The following is a 25,250-nucleotide window of genomic DNA, read 5'->3' as shown; positions in this document are numbered from 1 at the left end:
TCAAAATGAAGAATAAAATATAGGGCAGGGTGTGTAGCTCGGAGGTCGAATACCCCTGGGTTCCATTCCCAGATGCGCAAAGAAAAAAAATTATATGTAAATTTAAAAAATGTATATATATTTAAAACACTGAAAGTTTGGTTAGTAAATATGTTATTGAAACAGGGGTTTCTTCTGAGCCCCCCAAGATGAAGGGGGGAGTTTCCTGAGAAGAAACCTGGAGTTTCATCATAGATGAAACAGTTTCTGGAGAAGAAACTCGGCATTTCCTTACAGGGTTCTTGTCTACGGTGAGCGAAGAATGACACCCTCACACCTCAGGAAGGGGAGTAAAAGGTTTATTGGAAGCAGCAGGGAATGGGGAAAGGTGGCTGAACACCCCAAAGGGCTGTCGGGTCTCTGATGTCCAGTCGCTGCCTTCAGGACATTACTTGGGAGTAGTCCAAGCCTAATGCCTTCAATTACAGGCGGCTTTCTTCCAGAGTCCACACGATCTGCCAGAAAGGAATAGGAAAGTGGCAGAACACCACTCGGGCTGTCGGGTCTCTGATGTCCAGTAGCTGCCTTTAGGTCACTACCCGAGTGTCGCCGGAGCCAAGTGCCGTCAGTTGCAAACTACTGTCTCCCAGAGTCCATGAGATCTGCCAGAAAAGAGGTGCAGGTGACCCCTAGGGGCCCTGGTCAGCCTTGATGTCCAGCAGAGGCCTTCAGGTCACTACCCAAGAGTAGCCTGAGCCATGTGCCCTCAATTGCACTCTGCCTTCTCTCAAGGCTAACGCGACCTGTGAGAGAGAGAACAGCTCCCCAAAAGGGGAGGAACTCCCCAATTTGCTGGCCGACTAGGGCCTTTGCCTGACGTTTGTGAGTCCTCTTTTTGGTTAGGGTGACTTTGGGATTCTGGAAATTCTGGGAAGCAGCTCTCAGAATTTGCATAGGGTATTTGCAAGTCCTTTGAAGAGTCTCCTGTCAGACTTGCTCCTGGGTTTGTTGATGAGTAAACCAAAGACTTTGTGAAGCTCTGGTCCTTCTTATCTCTGAGCCTTGGAACTTCAGATATTTGTCGGCCCTCAGGAAACTCAGGAAATTAACTTTTTTTCTACCAAGGCCTTTTCCCTATCTGCCTATTTCCTTTCTATCTCCTCATTATTACTATTTTTTTTTTTTTTTTTTTTTTTGGCAGTACTAGGGATGGAACCCAGGGGCATTCTACCTCTGAGCAACACCCCCAGCCCTGTTTTTTTTTTATTCTTTATTTTGAAACAGGATCTCTCTGAGTTGCAAGGGGCCTCACTAAGTAGCTGAGGCTGTCCACTGTTACGGGTAGAATATGTTGTGGTTTGGGAAACTGTCCCCAGGGATCTTTGTTAGACCCCTGGGAATAATTTCCTGAAAACTCCCCAAAGAAACAAAAAAACAGAAAAACAGAAAAACACAGAAAAATCGCGGGTTCTTGTCCTGAGCTAAGGATAAGTATACATAGCTCAGACACTTGCTGAAGATTTAAATAAGTTCATTAAAAAGAGAAATACAGAAGATAGTTACAGCCCCATGTCAGAATGGCATGCGGGAGGGTCTGCGCCAATTCACCACCCCAAAGATACAGTACCATACCCATGACCTCCATCTTGTTTACGTAATTCTGACCTAGTAATTCTGATGTAGTAAATGTCCCTGTAAGGTTCCTCCCCCAGCAAGGTGTGGCAAGGTGTCTCCTTTCATGAAGGGCTAAGGTCAACCCCCTGCTCCACCCTCCCTAGACTATCATGTAGATCTGTCTTTAGAAAGAGTAAGCCCTAGCTCAACTGTCCTATTGACTTGCTAATTACCTTTAGCTAGGTTAATTTACATTGGAATTGCCTTTTTCTTTCAGCAGAAACCAAGTACTTTCTTTACCCAGGTCTGCCTCCATTTTGACACCATTATTTTTTAAATATATCTATTAATAATCAGAGCTTTCTCAAATCTTCCTAGGCCATTCCCAATACTGGTACATCCATGAACCATGATCCTCCTATCTCAGCTTCCCAAATGCTGGGATTACAAGTGTGCGCTACCACACTCAGCTAATATTCTATTATTATATCACTTAATGTTTCAGTGTTTGAAATACTTTACTTTTTTTTTTTTTTTGGCTCTGAGGATTGAACCCAGAGGCATTCTCCCTTGAGATACACCCCAGCTATTTATTTATCTATATATTTAGTGTGGTACTGGGGATTGAACACAGGGGTGTTCTACCTTTGAGTTCCACCTTCAGTCTTTCTTTCTTTTTCTTTCGTGGTATTGGGGATTGAACCCAGGAACATTCTACCCCTGAGTTACATCCCCAGCACTATTTTATTTTATTTTTAAATGGGGTCTCACTAAATTAATGAGAATCTCAGTACTTGTGGCTACCCTCTAACTTGTGATCCTCCTGCCTCTGCCTATCAAATACTGGGATAACAGGCATAAGCCACCACGCTCAGGTCCTATTTTTTATTTTGAAACAAGGTCTCATTAAGTTGCTGATAGTCTCACTAAATTGCTAAGGCTGACTTCAAACCTGTGATCCGCTAGTCTCAGCCTCCCAAGTACTAGGATCACAGGCATGTGCCACTAGGCCTTGCTTCCAACCCTTATTTATTTATTTATTTATTTATTTATTTATTTTGCTTTGAAACAGAGTGCTGAGCATCTGAATAAGTTCCTGAGGCTGGTCTTGAACTTGCATTCCTCCTGTCTCAGCCTCCCAAGTATTAGTGAGGAGGTAGAAAAGAAGTAGGCAGGTAGGGAAGAGGCCTTGGTAGAAAAACTTAATTTCCTGAGGGGCAATGAATGCTAACTAACTTCTGTGGCTCCTAAAAAGAGACCAGCCCTTCCAAGGTTCAGAGATAAGAATGACTAAAAGCTTCACAAAACCATTTGTTTACTAATCAACAAACCCAGGAGACATCCCTGGAGCAAGTCTGACACTTCTACTGAAAAAAGGAGACTCCTCAAGGACATGCAAATACCTTATGCAAATTTTAAGAACTGCCTCCCAGACTCCAAGTAATAGAAGACATGCAGAGATATATAAACCCCTAGACCAGTCACCAGGACGGTTACTCACTCTGGGAACCCCTGCCCTTTGGGGAGCTTTTCTCTCTTGCAGGTCGCGTTGGCTTTGAGAGAAGGTGGGGTGCAATTGAAGGCACTTGGCCTGGTCTACACTCGGGTAGTGACCTGAAGGCCTCCACTGGACATCAAGGCCGACCAGGGCCCCTAAGTTTGACCTGCACTTCTTTTCTGGCAGATCACATGGACTTTGGGAGAAAGCAGCTTGCAACTGAAGTCATTTGGCTTGGGATACCCTCAAGTATTGTCCTGAAGGCAGCTGCTGGGCACCAGAGTTCCAACAGCCCTTAGGGGTGTTCTGCCACTTTTCCCTATTCCATGCTGTTTCCAATAAACTTCTTGCTCCCCTTCCTGCCGTCTGTGGGTGTCATTCTTCGCTTGTCTCAGACAAGAATCCGGTAAGGAAACGCCATGTTTCTTCTCAAGAGACCCCTTTTCATCTGGATTACATCTGGATTACATACATTCATCTGCATACATCACCAAGATCATTTCCATTTTTATTTTGTAACCTAAGTTGGCCACTGATAAGTAAACCTATTTTATAAGTTGGCGCAGACTGATCTGAGCCTTGGTTTTAGGCTTCAAATATCAGAAGCCAAGCTGCACATGGTGGCACACGCCTGTAATCCTAATACTTGGGAGACTGAGATAGGAGGATTGCAAATTCAAGGACAGCGTGAGCAAGTAGTGGGACTCTCATCAACCTAGGTAAATGAATGAAAATAGAGTTTGGGGAAATTGTGAAGGTGGTAAAACACCAGCCAGGTTACAATGTCTTTAATCAAGAACCCAGCACCTTCAGGGAGTCAGCCAGTCATGGGGGAAGGGACCAATGAGCTACGGGTCCGGAGAGTCGCGCGTAGTCCCAGTCGGCCGGCTGAGTCATGTGGTGGAGCAGAAGCACTGATGTTTTATAGGGATGATGATACTCTTGCGACATCTGGAGTATCGTGACCTCTGGAGTCTGTCTTGCGATGTTTGGAGTCTCGAGACAACTGGAGTCTTGCGATATCTCTGCTTCTGGCTTCCAGGATTCGGCCTCCTGTCCCCGTGGAGGGGTCATGTGGGGGGAGGGACCCGACCTTTCCCTAGCAAGATTCCATTTCAAAATAAAACTAAAATAGGGATGAGAGTATAGCTCGAAGTTAGAGTGGCCCTGGGTTTCATTCCCAGTACCACATACAAACCCCAAGGGGAAAAAATAAGGATCATCAGGAGTGGGCTCAGCTAGTTAGAAATTAAAACAAATGACACTGGTGCCTGCTTTGAATACCAGTACTTGGGAGCCCCAAACTAGAAGATCACAGGCTTGCAGTCAGCCTCAGCTACTTAGTAAGGCCCTCAGCAACTTAGTGAGATCCTGTTTCAAAATAAAAGTGTAAAAAATAGGGCTGGAGCCAGGCGTGGTGGCTTGTAATCCCCGCACTTGGGAGGCTGAGACAGGAGGATAGCGCAGGTTCAAAGCCAGCCTCAGCTACTTAGTGAGGCTTTCAGCAACTTAGTGAGACCCTGTTTCCAAATAAAGTATAAAAAAGGTCTGGGAGTATAGCCCGGAGGTAGAAAGCCTCTGGGTTCCATCCCCAGTACCACCAAAAAAATAAAAATAAAAAAAATAGGGCTGGAGCCGGGCTTGGTGGCATAAACTTCTAATCCCAGCATTAAGGAGGCTTAAGATTTTAGTGTGGTCCTCAGCAATTTAGTGAGTCCCTGTTTCAAAATAAAAAAATAAAACGGAGCTGAGGGTGCAGCTCAGAGGTAGATTGCCTCTGGCTTCAATTCCCAGTATCATGCACACACACACACACACACACACACACACACACACACAATAAATACATAGTGGGGCTTGGTGGCACACTTGTAATCCCAGCATTTGGGAGGCCGAGACCGGAGGATCACAGTTCGCAGACAGCCTTAGCTGCTTAGTGAGGCCCTCTGCAACTCAGTGAGACCCAGTTTCAAAATAAAGAATAAAAATAGGGCAGAGGGTATAGCTCAGAGGTCAAATGCCCTTGTATTCCATCCCCAGACCTGCAAAAACAAAACAAAAAAATAAAAATAAATAATAAATAGGGCTGGAAGCCGGGCATGGTGGCACATGCTTTTAATCTCAGTATTTGTGAGGCTGAGAACAGAAGATCGTGGTTCACAAACAGCCTCAGCTACTTAGTGAAGCCCTCTGCAACTTAGTGAGACCATGTTTCAAAATAAAGAATAAAAAAATAGGGCAGGAGGTGTATCTCGGAAGTCGAATGCCCCTGGGTTTCATCCCCAGACACACACACACACACACACACACACACACACACACACACACACTAGAGCTAGGGGTATAGGAATATAGCTTGGAGGTAAGAATGCCCCTGGGTTAAATCCCTGGTACCACAAAATCAATCAATCAAGCCGGGCGTGGTGGCACACGCTTGTAATCCCCGCGCTTGGGAGGCTGAGACACGAGGATCGCACAGGTTCGAAGCCAGCCTCAGCTACTTAGTGAGGCTCTCAGCAACTTAGTGAGACCCTGTTTCCAAATAAAAACATAAAATATGTCTGGGAGTATAGCCCAGAGGTAGAAGGCCTCTGGGTTCCACCCCCAGTACCAACGAAAAAAAAAAAAAAAGAAAAGAAAATTAATCAATACATTGAAAATGGTTTTCTCCTATAATTAGAACCTAAACTAAAAAACATGCTCTGAAGATTTTCCTTAATCTGTGAAAAAAAATATATAAGTTTTTATAGTTAGGAAGTTAGAATCCCTCTTTGGTTTATTTTAAACAATTATCTGGCACTAAGAAGAATAAAATTCATGATATTCAGATTGTTCCAGAAAATCTAGGTCATATCAAAGTTTGGTTCTGTGGAAATTTTATTTGCTTATATAATTTTCAAGTTGCTTAAAGCAACAGATACTCATGAACAGGTTTGGAAAAGTAGCAAGCCACTTAACCTGAATTCAGAAAAATAGCCTTCATTTATTTTACTTATGTTGTACTTCCTTTAGAAATGGTAGGCAAGCTGGTAACTACACTGGTAAAGTAATATATTACTTTACAATATATATTGTGTGTGTTTGTATGTGGGTCTGGGGATGGAACCTAAGAGCATTCGACCTCCAAGCTATACCCATTGCCCTATTTTTATTCTTTATTTTGAAACCGGGTTTCACTGAGTTGCAAAGGGCCTCACTAAGTAACTGAGGCTGTCTGAGAACCCGAATGCTGGGACTATAACTGTGCACCACCAAGCCTGGCAAATATATTTTTTATATTTATTTATTTAGATACTGGCACTAAACCTGGGAGTATTCTACTTCTGAGGTGTACTTCCAGTCTTTTAAATTAATTAATTAATTTTATTTTTTTGTGGTACTGTGTGGAACTGAGGAGATAGAAAGGAAATAGGCAGATAGGGAAAAGGCCTAGGTAGAAAGAAGTTAATTTCCTGAGTTTCCTGAGGGGTGACAAATTCCTGAAATTCCAGAGTCTCAGAGATAAGAAGGACCAGAGCTTCACAAAGCCATAGGTTTACTAATCAACAAACCCACCTAACAAGTCTGGCACTGCTGAAAGGAGATTCTTCAAGGACTTGCAAATACCCTATGCAAATCCTGAGAGCTGCTTCCCAGAATTCCCAAAGTCACCCTAACCAAAAGAGGTCACAAATGGTCAGGCCTTTGCCTTAGACGGACGGCAAACTGGTGCTTTTCCCTCTCGGGACCCCCTCCCCTTTTGGTGAGCTATTCTCTCTCTCGCAGGTCGCATTAGCCCTGAGAGAAGGCAGAGTGCAACTGAGGGCATGTGGCTCAATCTACTCTTGGGTAGTGACCTGAAGGCCTCTGCTGGACATCAAGGCTGACCAGGGCCGACCTGCACCTCTTTTCTGGCAGATTGCGTGGACTCTGTGAGAAAGTAGTTTGCAACTGATGGCACTTGGCTCGGGCGACACTCGGGTAGTGACCTAAAGGCAACTACTGAACACCAGAAGACCCGACAGCCCGAGTGGTGTTCTGCCTCTTTTCCTATTCTCGGTAGATCGCGTGGACTCTGGAAGAAAGCAGCCTGCAACTAAAGGCATTTCGGCTTGGGCTACTCTCAGGTATTGTCCTGAAGGGAGCTGCTGGACCCCAGAGTTCCAGCCCCTTTGGGGTGTTCAGCCACCTTTCCCCATTCCCTGCTGCTTCCAATAAACCTTTTACTCCCCTTCCTGAGGTCTGCGGGTGTCATTCTTCACTCACCGTAGACAAGAACCCTGTACGGAGATGCTGAGTTTTTCTCAAGAAACTCCATTTCATCTATGATGAAACTCCAGGTTTCTTCTCAGGTAACCCCCCCTTTTCATCTTGGGGGGCTCAGAAAAAAAAACCCTGTTTCAGAACCCAGGGGCTTTTCTACCTCCAGGCTACACTCCCAGATCTATATGTTTTATACTTTATTTGCAAACAGGGTCTCATTAACTTGCTGAGAGCCTCACTAAGTAGCTGAAGCTAGCTTCAAACCTGTGGAATTCTCCTGTCCTAGCCTCCCGAGTGCTAGAATTACTAAACCTGTGCCACCATGCCAGACTTTATTTATTTATTTATTTATTTATTTATTTATTTATTTATTTATTTTGCGGTACTGGAGATGGAACCCAGGGGCATTCCACCTCTGAGCAACACCCCCAGCCCTAATTCTTTTTTATTTTTGAAGCAGGGTCTCACTGAGTTGCAAGGGGCCTCACTAAGTAGCTGAGGCTGTTTGTATACCACAATCCTTCTGTCTCAGCCTCCTAAATACAAGGATTACAAGCATGCCCCACCACACTAGCTTATATTTATTTATTTTTATTGTATTGGGGATTGAACCCAAGGGGATTCTACCTCTAAGTTACATCCCCATCCATATTTTATTTTTATTTTGAAAAAGAGTCACACTAGGTTGATGAGAGTCTCACTACTTGCTGAGGCTCTTTGAATCTGTGGTTCTCCAGTCTCAGCCCAATGTACTGGGATTACAGGCATGTGGTATCATGCCTGGCTATTTTTAATTTTGGAAACAGGGTCTCATTAAATTGTTGAGGGTGGCCTGGAATCCGTGACCCTCCTGTTTCAGCCTTCAGGTACTGAGATTCAAGGCATGTGCCACCAATCTTGGACTATTTTTTAGTATTTGAAATAGGCTTAGTAGCTGGCATGGTGGAGCATGCTTGTAATCCCAACGCTTGGGAGGTTGAGACAGGAGGATCGCACAGGTTCAAAGCCTGCCTCAGCTACTTAGTGAGGCTCTCAGCAACTTAGTAACACCCTGTTGTTTCCAAATAAAGTATAAAAAATATAGATCTGGGAGTATAGCCCAGAGGTAGAAAAGCCCCTTTGTTCTACCCCCAGTACCACCAAAAAAAAAAAAAAAAACCAAAAAAACAAACAAACAAAAAAAACAACATCAACAAAAAAACAGGCTTAGTAAACCTGGTGTGGTGGCACATCCTGGTAATCCCAGTATTTAGGAGGCTGAGACAGGAGGATCACAGGTTCAAGGCCAGCCTCAGGTGCCTAGAGAGGCCCTTCACAACTCAGTGAGAACCTGTTTCAAAAATAAAAAGACTAGAGCCTGGCATGGTGGTGCACGCTTGTAATCCCAGCAATCAGGAGGCTGAGACAGGAGTATCGCGGTTCACAGACAGCCTCAGCTACTTAGTGAGGCCCTCTACAACTCAGTGAGACCCAGTTTCAAAATAAAGAATAAAAAATAGGGCAGGGGCTGTAGCTCAGAGGTCGAATGCCCCTGGGTTCCATCCCCAGACCCGCAAAATAAATAAATAAATAAATGAATAAATAAATAAATAAATAAGACTAAAAAAAGCTGGGTGTGGTGGCACACACTTGTAATCCCAGCATTTGGGAGGCTGAGACTGGAGGATCATGGTTCACGGACAGCCTCAGCTACTTAGTGAGGCTCTCTGCAACTCAGTGAAACCCTGTTTCAAAATAAAGAATAAAAAATAGGGCAGAGGGTGTAGCTTGGAGATTGAATGCTCCTAGGTTCCATCCCCAGACCCACAAAAAAACAAAAGAAAAGAAAAAAGACTAAAAAATAGGCTGAGGGTGTAGTTCTGAGTAAGAATGACTTTGGGTCCCATCCCCAGTATAAAACAAACAAACAAACAAACAATAAACAGGGCTGGCTTGCAGGTAGAATGCACCTGGACTCAATCCCCAGTACCACCAATAAATGAATGAATGAATGAATGAATGAATGAATAAATAAAAACAGGTTTGGTGTGCAAGCCTATACTCCCAGTATTTGGGAGGCAGAGACAGGAGTATCACAGGTTAAAAGCCAGTTGATCCGCTGAGGCCTCCGAGGCAGGGATCGGAGCCTGCCAAGGGGTGAGTCCAGAACCAGAGCCAGCATGGCCGGGATTGGAGCCTGCTGTAAGGCAAGGCCAATGCTGGGGCCTCCAAAGCTGAGATCGGAGCTTGCCGACTGGTGAGGCTGGTGCCAGGGTCAGTGAGGCCAGGATCAGAGTATGCTGTGAGGCAAGGCCGGTGCTGGGTCCTCTGAGGCCAGGATCAGAGTCTGCCAAGGGAGGGGTGAGGCTGGTGCCAGGGCCAGCGAGGCCGGGACTGCGGCCTGCCATGAGGCAAGGCCAGTGCTTGAGCCAGATAGGCTAGGATCAGAATCTGCTGGGGGCCCAGGCCGGTGCGGGGCCTTCAGGAATGGGATCAGAACTTGCAATGCGGCATACATAAAGAAACATCACAGAAAATAGAAAATCAAATGCTTTCCCTAATATGCAAAAACTAGGAAGAAATGGGTAATGGGAGGAGGTCTAGTTGAAGAAAGGGCCCCATGGAAGAGCAATTAAGGTGGCCAATCAGAGGGGATGGGATGGGGGAAGATGTAATCTCTTTAAAACCCATGATATACTTAAACAAATGAATCAAAGTTAATCACCAAATCAAGCATGGGATTGAGGGAGGGGGAGGGAACGGGACGGGGAGGGGATAAGGGCTAATTGGATGATGTGTGCTTGTATACCCTCACAAGACTTGTATTCCACCGTGATGTTTGACTACAATGCACCAATAAAAATATATATATTAAAAAATAAAAGAAGCCAGTTGATCCAACTCAGATTCTCTTTTAACATAAAAAAATAGGGTGGTGATGAAGCTGAGGGGTAGAAGGCCCCCTGGGTTCAATCCTAGTACTATCAACAACAAAACAAACCAGTAAGCAGTGCTGAGAGTGTAGCTCAGTGGTAGAGATTTACCTAGTAGGCTTTGGATTCTGTTGCCAGCACAACACACACACACACACACACACACACACACACACACGCAATGACACACACACACACCATGTAAATTGTTGCTAAAGTTTAGGCCAAGGGTGATGTCTAAAGAGACAAAGGATCAAGTTGAAATAAAAAGTATTTTTAGGTTAATAAAAAGTATTTATGAAGTATTTACTTTGGGTGGGGAACTGGATGTACAGAGCCTAGGAAGGATCAGTTTTCTCTCAAGGGGACCTGGTAAAAGGCAATTAATCAATAGATCAATATGTATCTTTCTAAATCTTTCTCTTTACATTTATTTCTTATTTTGTGAGACTGAGGATTGAACCCAGGGGCATTCTACCTCTGAGCTACACCCCCAGCTCTTTTTCTTTTGAAAAGGGGTCTCATTAGGTTGCTGAGTGTCTTGGTAAATTGCTGAAGTTGTCCTCCAGTATGCAATCCTCCTATCTCAGCCTCCCAAATCCTGGGATTGAAGGTATGTGCCACCATGCACGGCTTCCTGGTGCTTACTTTTTTTTTGTGTGTGTGTGGTGGTGGTGGTGGTACTGAGCATGGAACCCAGGGGCATTCTACCTCCGAGCTGCACCCTCAACCCTTTTTTTACTCTTTATTTTGAAACAGGGTCTCATTGAGTGGCAGAGGGCCTCACTAAGTAGCCAAGGCTATCCTCGAATAGCAATCCTCCTGTCTCAGCCTCCCAAATGCTGGAATTACAAGTGTGTGCCACCACGCCTGGCTTTTGGTGCTTACTTCTGAAAAGTGCCCTGTGCATAGGAAAAGCTTAACAAGCTTCCCGAATCCTTTGCCCTTGAAAACCCCCTGCTTGGTTCTGATGCTAGGCTCTGGAGGAGGCCTGGAAACTGTGGGCCAAGGCAGCGAGTCAACTGGGCGCTCTGAGCAGGAACGGAATGAAGGTCACAAGCCATTCACCATTCAGACCCCGATGGTTTTCAGGGTGGACTAAAAGGAGGCTGGCTAGGGAGTGGTGAGTTGGCCCGGGCCGCCCTCCCCCCTCATGCCATTTTGGCATGGGGCTGTAACTGTTTTCTGTATTTCTATTTTCTGTATTTCTATCTTTTTAATAAACTTCTTTAAATCTTCAGGAAAAAAAAAAAAAAAAAAAAAAAGAGGCTGGCTACTTCTACTCCTGAACATCCTGGAAATAGCCTGCCTCCGGAATTCTGACGGGGACTTTGTTACTGGAGTAAGTCTGAGCTGCCTGCTGCTCTAAGGCCGCCACTTGGGCAAGGAGAGCTGGGTAGAAGGAATCAGGTTTATCCAAGGGCCGCCCGGAGGATGGAGGGAGTCTCCTCAGAGGCTCATCTTGAGGATTTAGGGGCACAAAGAGCTCTTACAGGAGGAGGGGCAGGCAGGCTGACTTAAGCATTAAGGGGGTCTGTCATCCAGGACTTGAATCTCCACTCTGGAGTCTAGCTCCAACAGGTTTTTCGTTTTTTGTTTTTGCTTTTGTAGTACTGGGGATTGAACCTAGGGGCGCTCTACCACTGAGCTACAGCCTTATCAACATCCCCACACCTCTCGATTTTTTTTGGTGGGGATTGAACCCAGTGATATTCTACCTCAGAACTATACTCCCCAGTTCGATTTTATTTTTAATTTAATTTAATTTAATTTAATTTAATTTAATTTTTTGCAGGTCTGGGGATGGAACCCCGGGGCATATGACCTCCGAGCTACACCTCCTGCCCTATTTTTTTTTTTTTTTTTTGCGGGTCTGGGGATGGAACCCAGGGGCATTTGACCTCCGAGCTACAGCCCCTGCCCTATTTTTTATTCTTTATTTTGAAACCGGGTCTCACTGAGTTGCAGAGGGCCTCACTAAGTAGCTGAGGCTGTCTGCGAACCGCGATCCTCCAGTCTCAGCCTCCTGAATGCTGGGATTACAAGCGTGCGCCATCACCCCCGGCTTTTTTATTCTTTATTTTGAAACTGGATCTCACTGAGTTGCAGAGGGCTTCACTAAGTATCTGAGGCTGTCCAGGAACTGTGATCCTCCAGTCTCAGCCTCTCGAATGCTGGGATTACAAGTGTGAGCCATCATGCCCGGCTTTATTTTTATTTTATTTGTGGTACTAGGGATGGAACCCAGAGGCCTTTTACCTCCAGAATGTGCCTCCAGATCTTTTTTTTTTTTTTTTTTTTTTTTTTCTTCTTGCTACTGGGGATGGAACCCAGGGGTATTTTACCTCAGAGCTACATCCCCAGCCCTATATTTTATCCTTTATTTTGAAACAAGGTCTCACTGAGTTGCCAGGGGCCTCACTAAGTAGCTGAGGCTGGCCTTGAACTGTGATCCTCCAGTCTCAGCCTCCCAAATGCTGGGATTACAAGTGTGCACCACCACACGGGAGCTTTTTTTTTTTTTTTTTTTTAATTTAGAAACAGAGCCTCCTTAAGTTGCTGATAGCCTCAGTAAATTGTGGAAGCTGTCCTCCAACCTGCAATCCTCATATCTCAGTCTCTGGACTACTGTGTTTAGAAGTGTCCGGCTTTATTTTTATTTTGAAAAAGTTCTCCAAAGCTGGGCGTGGTGGTGCATGTTTGTAATCCCAGTACTTGGGAGACTGAGACGGGAGGATTAAAAATTCAAGGCCAGGCTGGGTGTGGTGGTGCAGTTTGTAATCTCAGTACTTGGGAGGCTGAGACTGGAGAATTGCACAGGTTCGAAACCAGCCTCAGCTACTTAGTGAGACCCTGTTTTCAAATAAAGTATAAAATAAGTCTGGGAGTAGGAAAAGACCCTGGGTTCTACCCTCAGTACCACACTGCAAGGCAACTTAGTAAGGCTACTTAGTGAGGCTCTCTGAAAATTAGTAAGATCCTGTTTCAAAATAAAGAAAAAATAGGGCAGGAAGTGTAGCTCAGAGGTAGAATGCCCCAGGGTTCAATCCTCAATATCACACACAAAAAAGAAGGTCTGGCTAGGTTGATGAGAGTCTCACTATTTATTGAGGCTGTCCTCAAACCTGCTGTTCTCCTACCTCAGCCTCTCAAGTACTGGGATTATAAGCATGCAACACCATGCCCAGTTTCTAATTTATTTACTTATTATTTATTTGTTTATTTATTGTGGTACTGGGTGGGGATTGAGTCCAGGGACATTCTACCTCTGAACTACATTCTCAACCCTATTTTTTATTCTTTATTTTGAAACAGGGTCTCACTAAGTTGTAGAGGGTCTCACTAAGTAGCTGAGGCTAGCCACGAACCTGTGATGCTCATGAGTCAGCCTCCCAAGTACTGGGATTACAAGTGACATCACCAGGCTGGGCTTTCTACTATATTATTTATTTATTTATTTATTTATTTATTTATTTATTTATTTTTGTGGATCTGGGGATAGAACCCAGAGGCATTTGACCTCTGAGCTATACCCCCTGCCCAATTTTTTTTTTTTTTATTCTTTATTTTGAAACAGGGTCTCACTGAGTTGCGGAGGGCCTCACTAAGTACCGGAGGCTGTCCGCGAACCGCGATCCTCTGGTCTCAGCCTCCCAAATGCTGGGATTACAAGCGTGCGCCACTACGCCCGGCTTCTAATATATTTTTAAATTTCTTTTCAGCCGGGCGTGGTGGCGCACGCTTGTAATCCCCGCGCTTGGGAGGCAGAGACAGGAGGATCGCGCAGGTTCGAAGCCAGCCGCGCACGCTGGCTTAGGAGACCCTGTTTCCAAACAAAAATGTAAAAGTAGGTCTGGGAGTGTAGCCCGGAGGTAGAAGGGCTTCCAGGAACCCCAGTACCACCAAAAAAAAAAAAAAAAAAATTTCTTTTCGGGTACTGGGAATTGTACTCTTGGGCATTCTACCTCCAAGCTGTACTCTCAGCCCTTTACATTTTGAAATAGAATCTTGCTAGATTGCTGAGACAAGCTTTGAGCCTGGGATCCTCCTTCCTGTCTCAGTCTCCCAAGTACTGGGATCACAGGTGTGCATCACCATGCCTTGATCCTACCCCTTTTTATTTATTTATTTTTATGAGCCAGTGTCTCAATAAGTTGCCCAAGATGGCCTCCAATTTGTGTGACACCTGCTTTGGCCTCCCAGATTGCTGGGATTGCAACCATACACCACTACTCTTAGCTCCTTTTTTTTTTTTTTTTTTTGGTGGTACTGAGGATGGAACCCAGGGGTATTTTACCACTGAGCAACACTCCCAGCCCTATTTTTTATTCTTTATTTTGAAATGGTCTCACTGAGTTGCAAAGGGCTGCACTAAGTAGCTGAGGATGTCTACAAACCGTGATCCTTCTGTCTCAGCCTCCCAAATGCTGGGATTATAACTGTGCACCACCACACCCAGCTTCTCTGTAATTTTTTCCCCTCCATTTGTGTGTGTGTGTGTGTGTGTGTGTGTGTGTGTGTGTTGTGTGTGTGTGTGTGTGTGTGTGTGTGTGTGTGTGGTACTGGGGATGGAACCCAGGGGCATTCTACCTCTGAGCTACACCCTCAGCCCTATTTTTTGAGTCTGTTTTGAAACAGGATCTCACTGAGTTGCAAAGGACCTCACTAAGTAGCTGAGGCTGTCTGCAAACCGCGATCCTACAGAATTCCTCCCGAATTCTGAGATTACAAGCATGCACCACCATGCCTGCCTTTCTGTAATTCTTTTTAGGCACGTTACTTTTCACCAAGTAGACCCCACAAAAATTTACAGAATCAAGACTAAGGAGGGGAGTTACAAAGTCTTCCTAAGTGGGGTTTATTGTTATTATTACAGTTCTGAGGATTGAACCCCAGGGGCATTCTACCTCAAGAGTTACACTTCCAGCCCTATTTTTATTTATTTTATTTATTTATTTATTTATTTATTTATTTATTTATTTATTTTATTTTTGGTGGTACTGGGGGTGGAGCCTAGAGGCTTTCTACTTCGGGGCTATACTCCCAGACCTTTTTTTTTATATTTTATTTGGAAACGGGGTCTCACTAAATTGCTGAGAGCCTCACTAAGTAGCTGAGGCTGGCTTTGAACCTGTGCGATCCTCGTGTCTCAGCCTCCCAAGCGCGGGGATTACAAGCATGCGCCTACATGCCCGGCCCTAGCCCTATTTTTAATCTTTATATTTTTTTAATTAAAAAAATTTTTTTTATTTTTTTGCGGGGTTTAGGGATGAAACTCAGGGGCATTTGACCCGTGAGCTATACCCCCTGCCATAATTTTTATTCTTTATTTTTGAAACAGGGTCTCACTAAGTTGTAGAGGGCCTCACTGAGTAGCAGAGGCTGTCCACGAACCGCCATCCTCTGGTCTCAGCCTCCCCAATGCTGGGATTACAAGCGAGTGCCACCACACCCAGCTTAATTTTTATTTTGAAAGGAGGTCTCTCTAGTTGCTGAGATTATCTCAAGGTTATGAGGCTGGCCAAGAACCTGTGATCCTTTCTCAGCCCAAGTACTGAGATTACAAATGTGAGCCAACGTGCGCAAGTTCTAAAGATTATTTAGAACTATTTAGGTGGGGCTTGTCTTTAGAATTTAGGTTGCTAGGCTAAGAAGAGGACCACTTAACCTGGGAAAGGACTAGGGAAGGATTGGAGGATCTGAGGGGAGGAAGCCAGAGGACAGGTCTAAAGAGAGCCCCCCACCCCACTGAGGTGTTGGAGGGGAGATGATGTGTGGGATAATATTAATTAAGTCTGAGTTTTCCCCTCGATATTTTATTTATCTATTCTGTTACAGATTGGGAGAATATGGTTTGTGGAAACTGTTTCCCGGTGACCCCTGCTAGGGTCCCGGACACACTTTCCCCCAACCCATAACGAAATCCAGAACGACCCCAAACAGAAGAAAAAAACATGGATTCTTGTCCTAAGCTAAGAATAAATATGCATAGCTTGGACCATTGCTGAAGATTTAAAGAAGTTTATTAGAAAGATAGAAATACAGAAAATAGAAATACAGCCCCATGCCAAAATGGCATGAGGGGATGACTCGAATGATTACACCAAAGGGCTTACACATGGACTCGGCCTTTTATACCCGTGACCTCCATCTTGTTTGCGTGACTCTGACATAGTGAACGTCCCTGTAAGGTACCTCCCCTTACCCTGTAAGGTACCTCCCCTAGCAAGGTGTTGGCGGGGTGTCTCCTTTCATGAAGGTCAACCCCTCCTATCATCTTAGCTAGCTTATACAATCATGTAGATCTGTCTTTAGAGAAAGGCCTAGTTCTGCTCTCCTAAGATCTGTCTTTAGATAGAGACAGGCCTAGTTCTCCTCTCCTATTGACTGGTTAATTACTTTGAGCTAGGTTAATTTACATTGGAATAGCTGCCTGTTTTAGGCAGAAATCAAGTCCTTTCTTTACCCATGTCTGCCGCCATTTTGACACAACTATTTTGAAATATATCAATTATTTTCTTTTGAAATATATTAATAATCAGAGCTTTCCCAAATCTTCCTAGGCCATTCCACTACTGGTACATATTTTTTTTTTTTTCTTTTGCGGATCTGGGGATGGAACCCAGAGACATTTGACCTCCGAGCTACACCCCCTGCCCAATTTTTTATTCTTTATTTTGAAACAGGGTCTCACTGAGTTGCGAAGGGCCTCACTAAGTAGCTGAGGCTGTCCATGAACCGTGATCCTCCGGTCTCAGCCTCTCGAATGCTAGGATTACAAGCGTGCGCCATCAGGCCTGCCTGACTACAGAAATTTTTTTTTTTTTCTGTAATGTTTACATCAAGCAAAATGTGTAAAATCTCAAATGGACCATTCCATTTTTTTGGGCAAAGCCCTATGGTTATCTGTTCACATCGTGGTATAAAAAGTTACGCTGGCATGGTGATGCAGGTTAGGAATCCCAGCTACCCAGGAGGCTGAGGTAGAATTGCAAATTCCAGGTCATTTCAAGCAATTTAACCAGATTCTATATCAAAACAAAATTATAAAAGGGCTGGGGAACACAGTTCAGTGGTAGGGTGCTCACCCAGCATGGGCAAGGTCCTCAGTAGGAGCCCCAATATCTGGGGGGGGGGCATAGGGGAAGCGCTTTGATCTGCTTTGACATTAAAATAAAAAAATCTGCAGAAAATCTCAGTAGGACCAAGAGAGAGCAAGAGTGGTAAGGCAAAATGCCATCCAGCTGAGAAAGAAAAAATGAAGTTAATTAATTGTCCGGATGGAAGCTGATAAGAGCTAATAGCCTGCTGTTTCATATCTTCACGCTGAACTCCAATTGAGAAAGGCCAGGAGGATCCCAGGTTCAAGGCCAGCCTCAGCAATTTAGGAAGACTCTCAGGAACTTAATAAGTTTCTGTTTCAAAATAAAAGAAATAAAATAGGGCTGGGGGTGTAGCTCAGAGGTTGAATGCCCCTGGGGTTCAATTCCCAGTCCTCCCCGCAAAAAACAACAAACACAAAAATACCCTAAATCACCCAGAATGAAAAGTGAAAAGAACACAGAATTTGGAAAAAGGAGCCAGGCGTGGTGGCGCACGCTTGTAAACCCAGCACTTGGGAGGCTGAGACAGGAGGATCTCGATTTGTGGACAGCCTCAGCTACTTAGTGAGCCCCCCTGGAATTTAGTGAGATCTTGTTCCAAAATGATGAATAAAAAATAGGGCTGGGGATGTAGCTCGGAGGTAGAATGCCCCTGGGTTCCATTCCCCAGAACCGCCAAAAAAAAAAAAAAAAAAAAAAAAAAAAAAAATCTGGAAAAAGGAAATTGACTGCAATAAACAGGGAATGTTTCCAAAGAAAACCACATTCCTTAAGGCATCCGTGGGTAGAGCTGGACGAGAGCTATAAAGCTTGCAAAGACTCTAATCATAAGCACATTATGACCCAAATTACATACGATAACATTTGCTCTGCAAAAGTAGGACGCGGGAGAAGCATCCTGAGAGACCGTGCTGGACCCAGCACCTGCTCTAGCATGGTGGACCAGGGCTGCCCGACTTCCAAACCCCACGCTGCAGTGCGTGTGCTCCAGGGCTCCACACTCGGCCCCCATTGTCACCCCAGCCGACAACAGGAGTTTTCAAGCTTCAACGAGGGAACTGAGTATTTTTAAAGGTGTGAGGATAAAAATCAATACTCCTCTTAGAAGCTATATTCCTCCCTCCCCCATTAACATGCAATGTGGTAGTACTATTAAATTTTAAACTATTAACATTTTAGGAAGAAAAAAAAAAAGCAGCCAGAGACCATAATCCCATCAAGCAGAGACACAACCCCTGGAACAAACTTGCTGTATTCAAACTTTCCACTGTGCGCAGTTTTTTTTTTTTTTTTTTTTAATGTTTTATTTTGACAACGCTTGCAGACCACCGTCCTTTTAGCCACCGACGCTTTCAAACGAAAAATGACAGATCATAATCCATGAAGTCTTTTCCTTCCTGGGACAGATTTGGTCCAGTCTTGACTATGGGAACAGAGCCATTCTTTAAAAGTTGTATCGAAAGTATTTAAAAGACAGAAAAAAAAAAAAAAGCGTAAAGGGGGTGGGGGGAAGGGCCACCTCGCGCCTTTATCTGGGTGCATCAGCAACAAAGAAGAAGAAGAAGAAGAAGGGAAAAAAGAATTAGCATGGACGGGTACTTTTCAAAAAAAATATTTTCTTTTCCTCGGGCTCCCGCTAGGGTGGAGGAAGTTGAGCGCGCCGGGGAGAGAGAGGGTGGAGCGCCGCGGCGGGCCGGGAGGCGGGAGGTGCTCCCCGCGCCTCCTCCCGGCCCCAGCCGGCCGCGGGCTGGGGGAGGGCGCGGGGGGGCGGCAGGTGCCTGGCGCGGCCCCTCCCGGCCGGGCCTCGCCCCCTGGCGGGCGGCGGCGGGGCGCCGGGCCGCGGATCATGCCCGCGGAGCCGGGAGGAGGGCGATCGGGCGGCCGCGAGTCCTCGCCGCTCCTCGCTCCTCCCTCGCGGGCCGGGCCGGGCCGGGGGCGGGGCGGGGGTGGGCGCTGCGGGAGGGCGCGGGGGAGGGTCCCCGAGCCCCAGCGCAGACCCCGGCGGCCGCGGCGCCGGCAGCCCAGCGCGGGGCGGCATGTCCGAGGCCGGCGGCGCCGGGCCGGGGGCGCCGCCCGCTCCGCAGTGCTCCCCGGGGGGCTCGGGCGCCTGCGGGCCGGCGACCGCGGTGGCTGCGGCGGGCACGGCCGAGGGACCCGGCGGCGGCGGCTCGGCCCGGATCGCCGTGAAGAAGGCGCAGCTGCGCTCCGCCCCGCGGGCCAAGAAACTGGAGAAACTCGGAGTGTACTCCGCCTGCAAGGTACCCGCCCGCCGGGACCCCCGCCCCCACCGCCCGCCGGCCGCGGAAGTGCTCCCCCCGCCGGGCCGCCTCCGCCCGGGCCCCCGGGGGCGGCACCGGGATCGCCCACGCCCAGAGCCTGGTGCTCCCGGGCTGCTCCTCCCAGCCCGGGAGCCCGAGTTCCCGGGCTACCCTGGGGCTTTGTGGCTCTGTAGGAGCTCGCCGGAGACACTTTCCCGGCCCTGGAACAGTGCTCGGTGGGGGCAACTACCCCGGGCCCGGGAACCGTCTCCTCGTCTCCCCGGGCACCGCAGCGCCACCCTCCCCCCCCCCCGGGAGGAGCTGGCTTCAGGGAGGGAGGACGGAGAGGGTCCTGGGCTCGCGGGGCTGCGGGCGGGCAGGTGGGCACGGCGCCGGGGGAGGGTCCCGCGGGCGGCCGGGCTCGGGCATCTTTGCATTATTATGAGTTGTTTAGTTCAAGCGCCGTCCCGGCTGCTCGGGGTCTGCACGGGGTTTGGCGAGGTGACAGCCCGCGGCGCAGGTGGAGGGCGGCTCCGGGCCCCCCCGCTGCAGACCCCGGCCCGGGGCTTCGCGCCCGCGGCGGGAGGCCCGCCCCAGGCCGCCGGCCGGACTGGCCCTGCGCTGTCAGCGGCGGCTTTGTTTTGACAGGGTGACAGCTGAGGGAGGCGGGGTCTAGGCCTCCAGCTCCTGCGGCCTGTGGCCGAGCCGGGAAGAGCACTCGGGCGCGCACGCCTCCCCAGGGCTGCTCCCGCACGCCGCACGCAGGCTCGGCTTCCTCGATCCCACGTCCCCCGAGCCCGGGCGCAGGGGCACCCGTGAATCGTGGCGTGCAGATGATTCATCCGGCGAGAGCATCTCTCCCCGGCGGTGCTGTTTGAGTATTTACAGGAGCGCTCCATCAATGGTAGCGGAATGTGCGTGCTCACCCCGCTCCCACACCTTCCGGCGCATCCCTGCAGCGCTTTCTCTGTGTCTTGTCCTTGTTCCATTAATATTTGCCCAGGGAGCCCGGGCTCGAGCCCCATGCTCTGCAAACTTTGATGTGCTTGGAGATCTCCCCTGGGGGAGCCCCGGGCTTCTGAGGATCAGCTGAGAATCTGCATTTTCCTAAGGGACTTGGAGGAGAAGCGGTGCTGGCTCGGTGGGGTGCGGCAGGACCCTTGCTCAGACCTGGACAGTCTTACCAGGAGCTTTTGAATTCAGCAGAGGAAATGGGAACTGGGGGGGGGGGTGCCACGTGGTGAATGCAGAGAGGGTGAAGTGTACCGTGTGCTTCTAAGGAAGGAGGCGAGCCCAGGAGTTGGTTCTGATGAAGAGGGGACTGCGTTACCGAAGGCAGCCGTGTGTGTCACACGCTGGGCTTGGCGCTGGCAGCCCCGGCGGGCTCTGCAGGAATTATCATCAGTGTTTCTGTCCTGCCTTTATTTCACTTTTACTTTTATTTCTTTTATTTTCAGGGGTCCTGGGGATTAAACTCAGGGCGCTGTACCTCTGAGCTATACCCTCAGCCTTATTTTATTTTTGTTTGGAAGTAAGGGTTCCCTAGGTTGCGGAGAGTCCCCGCTGTTTGCTGAGGCTGTCCTTGAACCTGTGACCCTCCTGTCTCAGCCTCCCAAGCACGTATTTTTACATTTATTTATTGGGTTCTCATCGACAGCGCCTCTTTCCCCTACTGCTGGCTATTGCCTTAATGGCTGGAAACTTTCCTGAAGTTTTGGGTTTGTCTTAAACTATGGGCGTAGAGCCCCTCTCCCCGTCTTCATGTTTTTGACACTTCAGAATTTCCAGGAGTGAGCAGGGCATGGTGGAACAAACTTGTAATCCAAGTCTTGAGGAGGCTGAGACAGGAGGATCGCAGGTTCATGGCCAGCCTCAGCAACTTAATGAGGCTCTGTTTCAAAATAAAATAATAAAAATAAAATAGGGTTGGGGGTGTAGTTCAGATTTAGAATGCCCCTGGATTCTATCTCCAGTAAAACACACACACACACACACACACACACACACACACACACACATTTCCATAAGTGAGATGTATCATCTCTTCTGAAGTTTGTGGCTTGCATTTCCTGTTCACATACTCAACCAAACTCATAGAAAGGTTTTCCTTTTCTCTCATATTCTTTCTTTTTTTTCTCTTTCTTTCTCTCTTTTTCTACTAGGAATTGAACTCGGTGACATTGTACCCCATAGCTATACCCGAAGCGCTTTTTATTTTTATTTTTATTTTTTTAAGCCTATAGCACCCAGTATTCCCAGGCGGTCTCCCATCCAAGTACTAACCAGGCCCGACCCTGCTTAGCTTCCGAGATCGGACGAGATCGGGCGCGTTCAGGGTGGTATGGCCGTAGACTTTTTATTTTTATTTTGGAACAGTCTGGCTAAGTTTCCGAGGCTGGCTTCGAACCTGTGGTCTTCCTGTCTCAAACTCTCAAGTACTGATTATAGCCATGCACCAACATACCAGGCAACCTTTCTTGTTAAAGTCCTCTCTTTCCACTGCTAGGAGACGCTGAAAGTCTGTTTCTACCCCCACCCCTCCCAGGAATCGGAACGGGGGCGTTTTATAAAATTGTTAATTTTGAAACGGTTTCATTACATTTCTGAGGCTGATGTCAAATCTTCAGTCCTCCTGTCTCAGCCTCCCAAGAACTAGGATTACAGGCTTGTGCCACTACACTCAGCTGAAAAAGTGTGTTTTTATTTGCTGATTTATTCAATAAATGTTTTGAGGGCCCCAAAGGGGTGCTAGGCATTGGGCTAGGTGCCTCTGACACCCCGGATCTGTTCTGGAGTCACTGACTGCACGCGTGGGCATATGTGTGCGCATGTGTGTGTGCCTGGACTTGTGTAGATTCACGAGTTGGGGTCCTGGAGAGGAAGGAAGAGAACCACTGTCAGTACGGTTCAGGGAAACTTGGCAGTGACTTCCTGGGTGAAGCGTCATTTGCTGCTGGGGCTTCTTGGCAACACTGGGTGGGGCTGGGGAAAGCCTCTGCTAGCGGAGAAACTGAAAGCCATTCTGCCCCTTGGAGCCCAGCCAGGGGCCCCTGGGCTGGGGGAGGGGCTGTGTGTGGCCCAGGAGGCAAGGGGGAATCTGGACTCCTAAGGGGAGTGTGGCTATCTCAGATTATTATTATTACCTTTATGGTTTTTTGGTGCTGGGCACTGAACACAGGGGCATTCTACCTCTCAGCTATACCACCTCCCCATTTTATTTTTTTTTTTACTTGAAAATAGGGTCTCACTAAGTGACTGAGAGCCTTGCTAAGTTGCTGAGGCTGTCTTCAGACTTTTTTTTTTTTTTAATGGTACTGAGGATGGAACCCAGAGGCCTTCTACACCTTCAGTCTTATTCTTTGTTTTGATTTTGAAACAGAGTCTCATTGAGTTGTAGACGGCCTAAGTATTGAGGCTGGCCCGGAACTTGTGATCCTTCTGTCTCAGCCTCCCAAGTACTGGGACTACAGGCATGTGCCACCACATCTGGCTTGTTTAATCAATCAATCAATCAATCATATAGCCATATATATATATATATATTTATTTTATTTTATTTTATTGTTTTTTCATTTGGAAAGAGGGTCTCATTAAGTTGCCGAGAACCTGAGTTGCTGAGGCTGAGGTTGGATTCAAACTTGTGATCCTCCTGTCTTGATCTCCCAAGAACTGGGATTACAGGTGCATGCCACCATCCTCAGCTTTTTTTATTTTTAATTATTATTATCACCAGTGTGTGTTGTGTTTGTGTGTGTGTGTGTGTGTGTGTGTGTGTGTGTGTGTGTGTGTTACTGGGATTGATCTCAGGGACAGTCTATCTCTGAGCTATATGCCCAGCCCTATTTTTTATTTATTTTTCTGTGTAATGTACTGGGGATTGAACCCAGGGGCATTCTACCTCCAAGCTACACCCCCAGCCCTATTTTTAATTCTATATTTTGAAACAGGAATCTCACTATGTCGCAGAGGGCCTCACTGAAAAGCTGAGGCTGGCCAAGATCCTGCTATCCTCCTGTCTCAGCCTCCCAAGTACTGGGATGAGAAGCATGTGCCACCACACCTAAAAACAGGGTCTCACTAAGTTGCAGAGGGCCTCACTGAGTAGATGAGGCTGCCCTTGAACCTGCAATCCTCCTATCTTAGCCTCTTAAGTGCCAGGATTACAAGCTTGCACCACTACACTGGCTTCTTATTTTATTTATTTATTTATTTACTTATGGTGGTACTGGGAATGGAACCTAGGGACATTATACCGCCGAGTGACAACCCAAGCCTTATTTCTTATTCTTTATTTTAAAACAGGGTCTCACTGAGTTGCAAAGGGCCTCACTAAATAGCTCAGGCTGTCTGCGAACCACAATCCTCCTGTCTCAGCCTCCAGAATGCTGGGATTACAAGCGTGCGCCACCATGCCTGGCTTATTTTTTAATTTGTAACAGGGCCTCACAAAATTGCTAAGGCTGTCCTCAGACCTTTATTATTATTATCATGCTAGGGGGTTGAACGGGTGGGGAGACATTCTACCTCTCAGTTATACCCCCTACCCTATTTTATTTTGAAACAGGGTCTCACTAAGTTGTGAAGGGCCTCACTAAATTGCTGAGGCTGGCTGTGAACCTGTGATCTTCCTGTCTCAGCCTCCCAAGTGCTGGGATTACATGTGTGAGCCACTGTGCCTGGGTTTAGTTTATTATTTTAAACTGTGCTTGTGCCAGGCCTGATGGTGCACACGTGTAATCCCCGCCCTTGGGAGGCTGAGACAGGAGGATCACACGGGTTCGAAGCCAGCCTCAGCTACTTAGTGAGGTTCTCAGCAACTTAGTGAGACCCTGTTTCCAAATAAAATATAAAATAGGTCTGGGAGTATAGCCTGGAGGTAGAAAAGCCTCTGGGTTCCACCCCCAGTACCACCAAAAAAATAAGTAAATAAACTGTCCTTGCATGGGTATGGCAAGCTATGGGAGAGTAATATCTGTGGGTCTTTGGCAGCCAGTCTCTGCCCTTGATAGAAAGCCCACAGTGAGCCAGTGCTTCGCCTTTAGCTGCAGGCTTCTGGCACACAAGAGAGGACAGAGGGTGATGGTAAGGGATAGGACCTGGGAAGAGATGAGGTCGTTTAATTGGGAATTTTGAAAGAAACATGGGCCTCGAACATGATAAAAGGTCTGACCTTTAAACTGCACAGGCAAAACAGCAAAAGGAGGGAGCTAGTGAACAGCCAGAGTGGAATGCCGTGCCAGAGAGAGAGAGAGAGAGAGAGAGAGAGAGAGAAAGAAAGAAAGAGAGAGAGAGAGGGAAACTTGTTTTGCAGGATCCAGGGGAAAGTTCTTTGAACTGTGTCCTAGCGGAGATTGCACCAGAGGGTCACTTTGCTTGCTTCTGTGTGACACAGACAGAACGAGCTTCAAAATGTAGGTCTGACCATGCGCCATGCGATGCAATGCTTCGGATCCTTTGTGTCTGCTTTCTGGGTCCATAAGGCCCAGCACCTGCAATCTCTGGTCCTTTTCTTCTTTATGGCCTGGACTGCATGGTTCCCTTCCAGCTCAGGGCCTTTGCACACATTGTTCACTGGACCTGAAAGCTCTTCTCTTCTCCCTTTATTTTTTATTTTATTTTATTTTGCGGTATTGGGGATGGAATC

At 47.0% G+C, this 25,250-nt stretch overlaps 1 protein-coding gene across 1 annotated transcript in view; it reads left to right on the top strand.

The window, feature by feature from the left end:
* Positions 1-19,384: 19,384 nt before the first annotated feature.
* KAT2B (lysine acetyltransferase 2B) overlaps positions 19,385-25,250 on the top strand; it is a gene marked incomplete at both ends in the record, with an annotated part of 113,029 nt that continues 107,163 nt past the window's right edge. The window contains one exon of the mRNA XM_080715983.1: positions 19,385-19,606. Within this exon, the coding sequence (XP_080572109.1) occupies positions 19,385-19,606 (222 nt within the window). The remainder of the gene's footprint in view (positions 19,607-25,250) is intronic.

This window comes from Muscardinus avellanarius, assembly GCF_963383645.1.
Source record: "Muscardinus avellanarius genome assembly, chromosome: 18".
In the NCBI taxonomy this organism is placed as follows: Eukaryota; Metazoa; Chordata; class Mammalia; order Rodentia; family Gliridae; genus Muscardinus; species Muscardinus avellanarius.
The sequence above is the reverse complement of the archived record's forward strand: the minus strand, read 5'-3'. Positions and strand labels throughout refer to the sequence as shown.